At 45.8% G+C, this 12,747-nt stretch overlaps 1 protein-coding gene across 1 annotated transcript in view; it reads left to right on the plus strand.

Annotated features, from left to right (window-relative positions):
* The first annotated feature begins 599 nt into the window (after positions 1 to 599).
* Positions 600 to 12,747, plus strand: part of LOC102864794 (chromosome unknown open reading frame, human C20orf96) — a 19,231-nt gene continuing 7,083 nt past the window's right edge. Inside the window, exons 1-5 of the mRNA XM_006881680.1 lie at positions 600 to 619; positions 854 to 902; positions 1,871 to 1,979; positions 9,010 to 9,332; positions 12,080 to 12,179. Coding sequence (XP_006881742.1) covers positions 600 to 619; positions 854 to 902; positions 1,871 to 1,979; positions 9,010 to 9,332; positions 12,080 to 12,179 — 601 coding nt within the window. The remainder of the gene's footprint in view (positions 620 to 853; positions 903 to 1,870; positions 1,980 to 9,009; positions 9,333 to 12,079; positions 12,180 to 12,747) is intronic.

Below are 12,747 nucleotides of genomic sequence, written 5' to 3' on the forward strand. Positions count from 1 at the left end.
AAAACACAGTCCATTTATTTTTTCATAAGAGATACATCATGGCCCTCAAGACAAAAATAATAGCCAACAGAGAACTGAGCCGACTTTAAGTAAAAACCTGTTTGTCTCAGGTTATACTGCTGTAACAGAAATACTACAAGAGGCTTTAACAAATTTGCCTTCCAAGAGAAGGTTTTTGTTAGGCATCTCTGAGTTGTGTGTGACTCATAGTAACCCTGTGAACAACAGGTCTGAACCCTGTCCTGTGCCATCCTCATCATCTGCCACACTTACGTCCGCTGCTGCAGGTTCTGTGTCAGTCCACCTGGTTGAGGGTCTTCCTCTCTTTCTCTGGCTTTCCACTTTTCCAAGCATGATGTTCCTTTCCAAGGAACAGCCTTCTCCCCGTTGAGACCAACAGGGAAACGACTGTAGGACAGACCTTTCATTTTTGCCTTGCGGGATTAGTCCCCTCCAGGCCTCTGTAGTCCGGGTTGCGTCTCCTTGGAGATCGAATTGGGAGCCCAAAGCGTCCAGTCTCCTTGGGAAACAGGAGACCGAGCAGGCAGCCCAGATCTCAGAGCTCCAGGGACTATACCGCGTTTCTCCAGTTTCTCCCAATGGCGCACCCCTTTCCTGGGTGAGTGCGTAAAAAGAGACATGGGGCGGTGCAGAACTGATGGGGGACCCTCCTCTCTAACATCAACCCCCTTTTTCTGGCCCCACCCATCTCCCGCTCCGCTCCCCTTCCCTTCCTCGCTCCTTCTACTCGGTCCTATCAATGTGGCCGCCTTTGCCCGTTTAAAATTTGAGACGCCCTCAAGATTTAACAGCAGTGCAGTCCTAAAGTTCTCCTGCTCCCCACTCTTTCCAGGCTCAGTCGTCCTAGTATTCGGTCCAAGATCTACCAGTACAAGGCTCCGGTGAGCTCCAGAAGTCGGGAGCGAGGGTGTGTGTGGGGATGGGAAGGGCTCCCTGAACTTGGGCCTCAAGTTCCTTATATCGCACTCAATCCCCATAACAAACTGTCCTGGGGCGATAGAATCTAAACACCAGAATTCCACTCCCAGTGGGGGCGATAGCGTCTATTAAACACCAGAATTCCACTCCCAGGAGTGACAGACATTCGCTGTGCAACCGGGCGAAAACCTTTGAATTAATGTTTTCTCCTCCTCCTCCTCCTTCCTCCTCCTTCCTCCTCCTCCTCCTCCCCCCTCCTCCTCCTCCTCCTTTCTCATCAGAAAGTCGTTTTAACCCCGTTCAAGTCACAGCGATCCTGGGTGACAGATTAGAACGGCCCCGTGCGGATTTCTGGCTGTAATCTTGGCAGCCGGCCAGCCCTTCTTTCATTCAGCAGTTGGGCGAATTCGAAATGCCAGCCTTTAGAGTAGTCGTTGAGCGCAAAGCCCTTGTACCACTGAGAGACTGGGTGTGTTATGGCGTGAGGACCGCACAGGATGGGGCTGGACTCAGATCCTAGGATCGCTGTGAGTCCTGGCCCACGCGATGACGACTACTAAAGCTGACTGCTGCTGCGATGGGGAGGAAGCCGATTCCTACTCTGTTTCCTGAGAATGAGTCTTTTTCATGCCTTGTGTTTCTCACAGTTCTTATCACCTCACTGCTTAGATGTTAGATGTGCTTCATAAATTGGGGCTGGCTGATAACAAAGTGAGAGCTAACATTTATGGAGCATTTATCACATACTTTACAGATAGTGTCTTTCAGAATCCTCACATCAGCCCCTGGAGGTAGGTTTCCTTATTAGATTCCGTCTACAGAGGTGAATCTTGAGGCCCAGAGAGAGGTACAGTCAGCGCTGCCTGCAGTGGAATGGACCAGGATTGGGAGCTGAAATCGTGCCTAATTGTGTCCTATGTATGTCTGCTAGGATTACAGTCCTTGGCAACGATCGAGTCAGAAAACTGCTCTACCACCAGTTCAACCAAACAGCGGCCACAAGAAAAGCAAAATGAAGAGTTTGGCTAGCATGCAGAAAGGTGGGAAGGGGCACTTGGGCGGCTGATTGAGAGTCGGGGTACGGATGGAGTGCCTTCTCTCAGCCCTAGCTGACACCATATGTGTGAGGCTAACCGCTTAAAAATTTTCTTTCTCAGTTTCATCATTGGCATTAGTGGGTGGTGCAAAGATTTGAATAATGTCCCTATTAATTGGTCTTCCTTGTATATAGATGGCAGATGGTTATAATCCTGCCTTTGACAGTGCTGTACTTCAGGATAGGTCACAACGCCCTTTTAGACAATGAAAGAGATACTGGCTTCAGTCAGCCATTCCCAGCATAGTGGTCCAGTTCAAAACGGCCAGTGCCATTCATGGTATTATTCCATGTCACTAATGGCTAGTCCTTGGAAAAAGATATTGTGCTTGGAAAAGTAAGAGGGTCAGCAAAAGAGGAGACCCTAAAAAAAAAGAAGAAAAAAGGAGACCCTCAAGGAGCTATATCAGCATAGAGACTTCAACAGTGGGCTTGAACATGGCAGAGATTGTGCGGATGGTGTGAGAGAAGGCAAAGTTTTGATGTGTTGTTTGTGAGGTTGGTGAGTCTCGGTTGACTGGATACCACCTGACAGCAGTGCCAAGGGTATCATCGTCAAGCAGACCATTTAGTTTTTGACACTCTCCAGTTTGCTTAGCCTCTTAGTTTACCAGTTGCCATGGATGTTTGCACGTCTTCTCTCATTGGGAGCTGTGACACATCAGCACGTGAAAGCCTTAAAAGCTTTCGTCTGCCCACGTCATTAAGGTTGACTCTATTCTGAGAGGCAGCTTCTCCTTACCTGTATTTACAGTGTTTTCCAGCCTAAAGGGTGCATCTTCTAACACTACATCAAACGGTGCTCCACTGCTGTTCATAAGGTATTTATTTTTATTATGATTTGAGGGTAAATTTACAAAGCAAATTAATTTCCCATCCAATCCCTCATATGAATTTTGTTTTATGAGAGTAATTACAGTACCCACATTGTAACCCTGTTCTTCTGCCCATCATAAGTTTTCTCTAGGCATTTTTTAAAATTTTATTAATTTTTTTTGTGGTAGATTGCCATGTCCTGCTGAAACCTGTCCACCAAGGGTGACTTTTCTGGCATTTGAAATAATCAATGACAAATCTTCCAGCATCAAAACAACATGGAAGCTGCCACAGTCCAGCAAACTGACATATGTTGTTGTTGCTGTGCACTCTTGAGTTGGGTCTGATTCATAGCTGACTCTTCAGCAGGTTTTCAGAGGCAATTAACCACAAGGGAGGAGATTGGCCCACAGAGCAGTGGTGGATTTGAACTGCATGCCTTTGGGATTGCAACACAGCTTCTTACACTAGGCCATCAGTGCTCCCTATTAGACCAAATAATCTGAGAAACTAGACTATGTGAAGAAGAATGAAGAATCAATCAAGATTGGAAGAAGAGTAATAACTTGTGATACACAAATAACACAGCCTTGCTTGCTGAAAGTGATGAGGACTTGAAGCACTTATTATAGAAGATCAAAGCCTTCAGTGTGGATTATAATCTGCACTCACCAGGAAACAAAAAAATTCTCACAACTGGATTAACAACAGCCTGGCAAAGGAGGAAAGATTGAAGTTATCAAGGACTTAATTTTTACTTAGATTCACAATCAGTGCCTTTGGAAGCAACTGTCAAGAAATAAAATTAAGCAAATATACTGCTGAAAATGTCTCAAAGATATTCAAAAGCAAAGATATCATTTTGAGGACTAAAGTGCTCCTAATTCATAATATTATCAAGTGTCTAATGTGAATGCAAATGCTGGACAATGAATAAGAGAGAATAAAGAAGATTTGATGCCTTTAAGTTATACTATTGGGTGAAGAATATAGAATGCAAAAAAGAAGAGACTATATATATAGTATCATACATTGTCAAGAACAAACACGTCTGTCTTGGAAGAAGAATAGGTAGAGTGCTGTGTTCTGTTGAGTCGGAAGCGGCCCATAGCAGACCCTCCAGTGGGTTTTCAGAGACAGTAAATCACATGGGAGGAGATTGTCCATTCTTCTCACGCAGAGCAGCTGGTAGATTCAGACCTCGTGCCTTTGGGATTGCAGCACAGCTTCTTACCACTAGGCCACCAGAGCTCCCTACTATGTTACCAGGGCTTTTTCAATCGAATTTAGATATTGTCAGTTAGAGCCATGAGATCAGTCTATTAATCATTCTATCTCAATATGATTAAATAGAATATACATACACATAACACAAAATTAATTCACTTCATTAGCTTGATATTTGATATTAAATTTTGCCTGGATTAAGGATACTGACCCATTAAAGAGAGAATGAATATGTTTCTGAAATGAACTAGGTTGCACTGATGAATGGCAGTGCTGCTGCAGCTGCCGATATGACTTGCAACCAGACCCCCAGCTTGTCCCCTCCAGCTGCTTTATTCTAATCTGAATTCTGGCCTGGGTCTTCCTAGAGCTTTTGCGGCCTCATGGATAGGGAGTTGCATTGCCAACCCAAAGGCGTACAGTTCAAATCCACCAGCTGCTCTGCAGGAGAAAGACTGATAGTCTCTTCCTGTGTAATTTATAGCCCTTGAAAACCTGCTGGAGAGGCAGCTGTGAGTCAGTTCTGGCTTAATGACAATGAGTTTTGGTTGGTTTTTTAAAAAATATCTGAATAATCTTTATATACTTCTTACCTGGAAAGATAATAGTTTTTAGGGGCATTTCAGAGACACCTGAGGGGGTTTGCATATATACTCGGCCTTCGATGCTATGGGCTCGATTCTCAGGCCATTTGTTATAACATCAACTAGTAATATATATACAGAAACTTGAGTATGTGTCAGACAATCAACCAAATGCTTTAATGAATACATTTCTTTAAATCTTTACGGCCACCCTATGAGGTAAGCATGGTTATTCCCATTTTAGACATTGAGGAAACCAAGGAACAAAAAAGTTTCACAACTAGTAGATAGTAGAACTGGAACCTAGGCTGTTTGGTGCCCTACTTTTTGTCCTTTAACCCCTGTCTTACCTCACATTTCCATTGGTTAGACTGGTGGGAAAGCGATTTGAATTTAGGCTTGTTGTACTCTGAACTTCTTGCTGTCTCATGCTGCCTCACGTTGACAAGGCATAAAGAATTGGGGTTTCTAAGCCTCTTGGACAGTGAAAGTTGAAAGTCACGTCCCTGGCCATCTGCTATGCCACCCCTTTCCTCCCCTCCTCCCACATCCCCTCTGCTTTCTGCTGGGCTTGTCCCTCCCTGGTGTCAGGGACCTCATAGTAGGGACTCTCTCTGCCTCACTGTCACACCGTGTAGGGTTCAGTAGGTGGGGCTGGGGCCTCACCCTCAATCCACCTGGACGCTCACTCTCTTATTCTTACCCATTTACATCCAGCATTGCTGTCCAAGTCTGCCGTACCTGTGACAAGCCAGCTGAGGAGTCATCAAAAACCACACAAAGGGGAGAATTTTAACCCTGGGGAGATAATGGCCAGAATGCGGCTACTGAGGGTATGGGGACCCTGGCACTGCGGTGGCTGCTGAGGGTACAGGCACCCGAGAGACTGGGCCACTGCTGAGGATGCGGGGACCCTGGGCACTGGGGTGGCTGCTGAGGGTGCAGGAACCCTGGGCACTGGGGTGGCTGCTGAGGGTGCGGGGACCCTGGGCACCGGAGTGGCTGCTCAGGGTATGGGGACCCTGGGCACTGGGGTGGCTGCTGAGGGTATGGGGACCCTGGGCACTGGGGCACGGTGGCCCAGGGCAGCTGGACAGGATGATGTTTGTATGAAAGCCACCCTGAGCCCTTCTGGACTCAATTCTACCTCAGCAACTCCGTGGGTATGCTCTGTATGTCTGTTTTACATCTGGGGAAACTAAGGCACAAGGCGGTATGTGACTTCCATTGATTTCAGTCAGAAAATGGTAGTAGCTCAGGTTGAAGCCTTATACAAAGTGTTTGCTCCTATATCTCACTACTCTCGAGTCAGAACCGGCTCATTGATGCCTCTCTAGTGGGTTTTCAAAGCTTTTAATCCTAAGGGAGGAGATTGCCCATCTTTCTCCCTCAGAGCCGCCCGTATTTTCCAACAGCCAGAGAGGCAAGGTCTGTGGACCAGCACCTCCTTACAGACTACACCACCAGAGCTGAGGAAACTATCAGGATTTTTTTTTTAATTTCATGGCATTAAAAACTATCTAGTGTCTTAACATCTTAAAATTTCCAGTAAATTAACCTTCCATAGAATACAGTGCTCCTTGAACAAAGGCTTAGAAGATTACTATTACATTTTCCACGTTAACTGATATGATTTTAAGTAATTTTCTCTGTGACTTCTCTAATTATCTGAACAATGTTTTAGAGTATTTAAAAATGACTAAAAGAAGAGGAGTCTTTATTGTACACAGTAGAAAGTAAAATAATATACTACAAAATAATATGGAAAAATTACTCTAAGAAATTTTATTAGTGGCTCAATGAACAATGAATTATGTAAAGAAATAGGAAAAATATGCTTTATTTGATTTTTTTTCTTTTCCCCTTCAACCTTTGGTTTTGCTGACAAAATGTATTTAGAAATTACCAGTATTCTTAAAGGGGGAATATATAGCTATAAAATGTGTTTAATTATTTTGTTTTTGTTGAGAATATACACAGCAGAACATCTATCAATTCCAGTTTCTTCATGAACAATTCAACAACACTGATAGATTCTTCAAATCATGTAACATTTTTCACACTCCTTTTCTAAATTGCTTCTCATCTATTAACTTAAACTCATTGCCCCGTAAGCTTCCTGTCTAATCTTTTGAGTTGCTATTGTCAGTCTGATTTTATCAAACTTTTAAGATCTAGACATAGATCTTAAAAGAGCATGATGCTTAAAGTGAAGATTATTTACTAGTTAAGCTAAACTTTTGCTTGGTTTTAAAATGTCAGGGGACATTTCCGTTTAAAGACTAAAGATAATCTCCAGGGCCGTGATTTTAGTAGTCTATTCAGATTCCATGGATCTAGAAAGTTTGAATTCTATAAGAATTTGAAATTCTGTCCTATATTTCCCCCTTTTGATAATTTTTTTAAAATGGGACTTAAATTTTTTCTGTTATATTTTCCCTGACTTTTAAAGGGTATTTTATGGTTTTGTTTAATATAGATCATGAGCTTGGACAATTTGGCTCCAAATCTGTGCTCCTAACTACTTCCTAATATTTTCTTTTTTTTATTCCCTTTTTTCCTAATTTCTTATAGTTTATTCTTTTGGCTCCTGAACAAGTATTTATTGATTGAGTGCCATGTTTATTTTATGGTGAGGATTCAGCTATGAGGCGGCCTTCCGGCATAGGGAAAGAGCGCTCACATTCAACTGCAAGAAACAGACAAAAGTACGACAGATAAATATATTAATGATAAGAATTGTGAGGAAGCACAGAAAGAGTAAGAGACTACAGAAACACAAAAGAGCAGGATGAATTGATAAAATGTGCCATTTGAGGTGTCAATAGTAGTTGACCATTTTGGTGGTTAAGGAGCCCTGGTGGCCTACAGGGTAAGGAGTCGTGCTGTCAACCCAAAGGCAGGTGGTTTGAATCTACCAGCTGTCCAGGGCAGAAAGATAGGTAGTTTCCTCTCATGCCATTTAAAACCTCTGAAAACCCACTGGGAGGTCAGTTATAAGTTAGAACTATTTCCGCAACGATGACTCATTGGCTGTCACCTAAGGCCAATCGTTTCTTCAGACTCCAACTCTTCAGACTGACCTTGCTTCCACAGGACTGTTGTTGAGAGAGTATGCACTTAGCTCAGCTGCTGACAGGAAAGGGTACCTTTTATCTATTCTGTCCCCTCCACTCCCTTCTTAACTTCCTGGGCCCGTGAAACCTGTAAGAGCCGCAACTGGACAGGACTGCCTTGTTTTCCTGAGTCTCACACATTTTCCGCCTTTGACAGAATGCATTCTCACCAACCTTCTAGCCCTTGTTTAGGTGGAAAATATTTGCATTTTCCTTCTCTGTTAGGTTTCTGCCTTACATTGCCTTTCACACATTTTGTTGAATTAATACCATATTTCATTGATTCTAAGGTACTATGGAAAATAGGACACACATTTATTTTAATTATTTACTTGTTGTTGTTGTTATGTGCTGTTGAGTCGCTTATGACTCATAGCGACCCTATGCACAACAGCCCTAAACTCTGCTCTGCCTTGTGCCAATCGCACTGTCTCTGACATTCCCATCCCGATTACCCCAGTCACTGAATCAATCCACCTCATAGAGGGCCTTCCCCTCCTGCACTGTCCCTCCACTCTCCCAAGCATGATGTCCCTCTCCAAGGACTGGTCCCTCCTTACAACATGTCCAAAGTATGTTAGACGGAGCCTCAGAATCCTTGCCTCCAAGGAGCCGTCCGGTTTAACCCTTCCCAGGAAGAATCTGTTTATTTTCCTAGCAGTCCATGGTACCCTCAATACTCTTCTTTAGCACCACAGCTCAAAGGCATCAATTTTCCTTCTATCCTCCTTAGTCATTGTCCAGCTCTCTGATGCATAACAAGTGCAGTGAAAATATTTGCACCCCACTTTAGGGAGGAGTTGAAGAATTGTTGCCTTTGAGCTGTGGTGTTGGAGAACGGCACTGAACATCCCAGGGACCACCAAGAGAACAAACAGATGTGTCTTGGAGAGGGTGCAGCCGAAGTGCTCTTTGGAGGCAAAGATGATAAGCCTCGCATGTTGCTAGACGGGGCTGTGCCTTGGGGAAGGACATGATGTGGGAAGGGTGGGGAGTTGGCAAAAGTGAGGAAGACCCTTGACCATGTAGATTGACATGGTGACCACTACAATGGGTTCTAGAATGTCAGGAGGTATGAGGATGGCACAGGATAGAAAAGGGTTCAGATCCGTTGTTCATAGGGTCGCTATGGGTCGAACACGACTCGATGGCACCTACCAACAACAAAAGCATCTGAGATGCAAAATTTATGGCGAAATGTGCACTTCAGAAGGGATGAAATAGCGCCTAGACCGCTCTGACGCGAAGACAATGGGAACCGCCGCCCAGCTCGGCCGCCTTTACCAGTCGCGGCCGCGAGGGGGCGAGAGCCTGGCGGGCGGGCGGGCGCTGGTCCCCAGGCCCCGGAGACCCCCGCCGGCCGCGCGCAGCTGCCTCCCTCCGCTCCGCCCGCAGATGGTGCTCAGGAGCCGGCGCACCTCGCTCCAGCAGCTCGAGAACCTCACGAAGTTTCTCATCCAGAGCAACCAGGACCTGGTCAAAACGATCCAGGCCACAGAGGACACCACGGCCCGGAAGATGCGGGAGATGCTGCAGCAGCAGGACATCCTTGGAGTAAGACCCGGACAGCGTGAGCCCTCCCAGCGCTCGGGCGCCCTCTCCTGCCCTCTCCCAACCCAACGTGCAGCCTTTCTCCTTTGCCTCATCTACCTGGGCTAGTGGTTAAAAAAAGAGGGGGGGGGGGGGAAGAAAAAAGGTAAGCTGCGCTGCAATCCCAGAGGCAGGTGGTTCGAATCCATCAGATGCTGCACGACGAGAGAAGGATGGGCAGTCTCCTCGCTGCAATTTACTGCCTCTGAAAACCCTCTTGGAGGGTCAGCTATGCGATGTGTTGGTCAGTTCCTACACGATGGCACACAAAAACAAGGTGGAATTAACTCAAAATGTCCCATTGAGTGAGAATCTGTATGAGACCCCATGTTGGGTAAGCTTCTGTTCTATGACTTAAAGTGTACTCCCTCACACCCCTGAGCTGCCTTGCACATACACAAATACTTTACAAGGTGGGTACTGTTAATTATGTTCATTTTACACAGAAGACGTAGAAACAGAGAGGCTAGATGACTTTCTCAAGCTCACCCAGCTAGCAAGGCTCAAAAGTAGCATTTGAACCCAGGCACTCTGAGACTCGAGGATCTGTGTTCTTTCCACTGTGCTAGGATTGCTGTGCTAGTATTGCTGCCCACACCTCAGTGGTGATGCTGAGAGTCCGTGGGGAAGGCTGACTTTGCAGAGAGCCAGGGGCATCTTCCCACTCCTCTGAGAGAGATGTGGTGATGTTGAGATAAGAGAGCTAAATGTTTGCAGGGGTTCCAGGAGTTTAGGCTGGAGAAGAGACTGAGAAAATGGCTTCATTAAGACGTAATTGCCATCTGATTGCAGGCTTCAGGGAGCAGAGGGGTTGAACTCACTTATACACAGCCTTGTGAAAGGGGAGAATTCAGAGTTCTTTAGGAATCAGGCCAAGGATAACACTTAGATAGTTTCTCTGATTGTCCTCTGCTGTCAAGTACAACTCATAGTGACTCACTGAATAACCAGTCTGAATCCTGTCCTCTCCTGTGCCATCCTCATCATCTCTGACACACTTAGGTCCATTGCTGCAGGCATTGTGTCAATCCATCTTGTTGAGGCTTTTCCTCTCTTTCTCTGTCCCTCCACTTTTTATTTTATTTTATTATTTGTGTGTGTGTGTGTGTGTGTGTGTGTGTGTGTGTGTACCGTCAAATCAAATCTGACAGGTACAGGAGGAGATTGTCCCTCCTTTCCTGGCAGAGCATCTGGTGGATTCGAACTGTGCTCCTCTGGGATTGAAGTGCAGCTTCTTGCCACTAGGCCACCAGAGCTCCCCCTGTCCCTCCACTATTTAAAGCATGATGTCTGGCTCTAAGGAATAACCAACCTCTCCTAGTAATATGTCCAAAGTATGTGAGATGATGCTTTATCATCTTTGCTTCCAAGGAGCACTTCGTCTGCACTTTTTCCAAGACATATCTGTTTGTTCTTTTGGCAGACCAGGGGATATTCAGCACTCTTCTCTAACTTCACAATTCAAAGGCATCAGTTCTTCTTCTGCTATCCTTATTCATTGTCCAGCTCTCAGAAGCACAGCAAGTGATTGAAAAGATCATGACCTAAATCAGATGCACCTTAGTTTTCTATATATGCTTATGTGTATTGTATATTGTGATATATATGTTTGGGGCCATTGAACTGGACACCCTTGTCCACACTAAAGTCACAGTCAAGTGGAGTCCCAGACCTTTCACATGTACCATGATGAGGAAGGAGGGCTTACCAACCCAGAGTGGGGGGTCTCTCACTAAGACAGGAGAACATCAGGAATTCTTTCTGGATGAAGTGGTGCTCGGGCTAACTGAGGGAGTAGGAGAGTATTCTGGGCAGAGGAAACGGCTGCAAAGGCTTGAGGGGAGAGGAAGCATAGCTGGTTTAAGGATCCATGTGATGTTTAGCGTGACTGGACAAGAAATTAGTGTGTCAGAGGGACCAGAGAACGCTGAGACTGGCATCGAGCAGATCTCTGAGAGCCTTGTTGGCTATCAAGGGAGGGAGTTTGAACTTAGCCTTAAGAGAGGGCTCTATCTCTCCTTGCCATTAAGTCCGAATTGACTTATAGCTGACCCTGCAGAGGGTTCTCAGAGGCTGTAAAATCACTTGGGACGAGATTACGCATCTTTCTCCCACAAAGCAGCTGGTGGATTTGAACTGCATGCCTTTGATTTGGCAGTGCAACGCCTTACCCACTAGGCCATGAGAGCTCCCTTAACCACAAGTAGTGGAGTGTTTTTAATAGGGGGTCATTTTGATTGCTGTGTGGAGAACAAAGTAAACTCGCACCATTTAGGAGTAACTGTTGGGCTTGATAGGAAATGAATTTGAGTATAATGGTGGCACTGGAGATGGAGAGAAGGAAATGGGGATGAGAGTTATTCGGGGGTTGAAATTTATACAGCTTGGTGACATTTGCTGTGAGAGAAGGGAGTGGGAACTTCTGCCTGAGTATGGGCTTGTGTGGCTGGGTGTGGGCTAGGACTATGAACTGAGGCGGGGTGGTGGGGAGGAGGAGAAAGTTTGGAGTGGGACAATAGGCGAACAAAAGGTTGTGTGACCTCTGTCTGTTCACTGGACCTTGGAGTGGGGTTCCATTTTAGGACTCATTAGAGGAAGTGCTAAGGGGACTTAGCCGGCTGAGCCTCTTTCCTGTTTTGCCCCCCAACCCCGGCCCCCGTCTTTTTAGTGCCCTCAAAGGCTGGGAATGAGTGGACCCTTTCCTCCTGCAGAAAATTGTAGGCGTCTCGGAGCAGTGGAACAAGAAGAGCCTGGAGGAGCTGTGGTGTGAGCTCCAGGAGTGGGAGAAGAAGGAGGAATATAAGATACGCTGTAAGAGTCTTGGAAATGGTCCCCCTTGCCCTTGCCCTTGGCCCTTTGGGGAGGTTAGCTGCAGGGCATTTATTTACTTTGTGTGTCTGTTCTTAGGTGGTGGAGCTGATATAACACAGAGCCGATAACTTATCTAACCCTTTCCAGGCCCTGGTTGGAATTGTTTATGGTCATACTGTCCACTCAATCGTTACAGCTACAGCTATCTGTGAGACAATATTGACTATCGTCCATTAATGAGGGAGCAGATGAGGAGACTGAGGCTTAGGGAAATGAAGCAGCCTCATCAGTGTTAGAAGCCACACTCCGATCCCAGCCTAGCTGTATTTCTTATCAAGGCACCTCTGGGAGTGAGCAGCAGGGCCCAGGTGTCCTGGCTTCAGTTCCACCTGCTGGTATGGTTTCTTTGCACTGAGCAAATCTGAGGGGAGGAGCAGTGTGCCCAGCAGTCTCTGACTTTGGGGCTTCTCTCCATGTTGTTGTTGTTATGTGCTGTCAAGTCGCTTGCGACTCATAGCGACCCTATGTACAACAGCCCTAAACTCCGCTCTGTCCTGTGCCAATCGCA

Source organism: Elephantulus edwardii, unplaced genomic scaffold (assembly GCF_000299155.1).
Source record: "Elephantulus edwardii isolate Elephantulus edwardi_28Jun2011 unplaced genomic scaffold, EleEdw1.0 scaffold00015, whole genome shotgun sequence".
NCBI classification, from domain to species: Eukaryota; Metazoa; Chordata; class Mammalia; order Macroscelidea; family Macroscelididae; genus Elephantulus; species Elephantulus edwardii.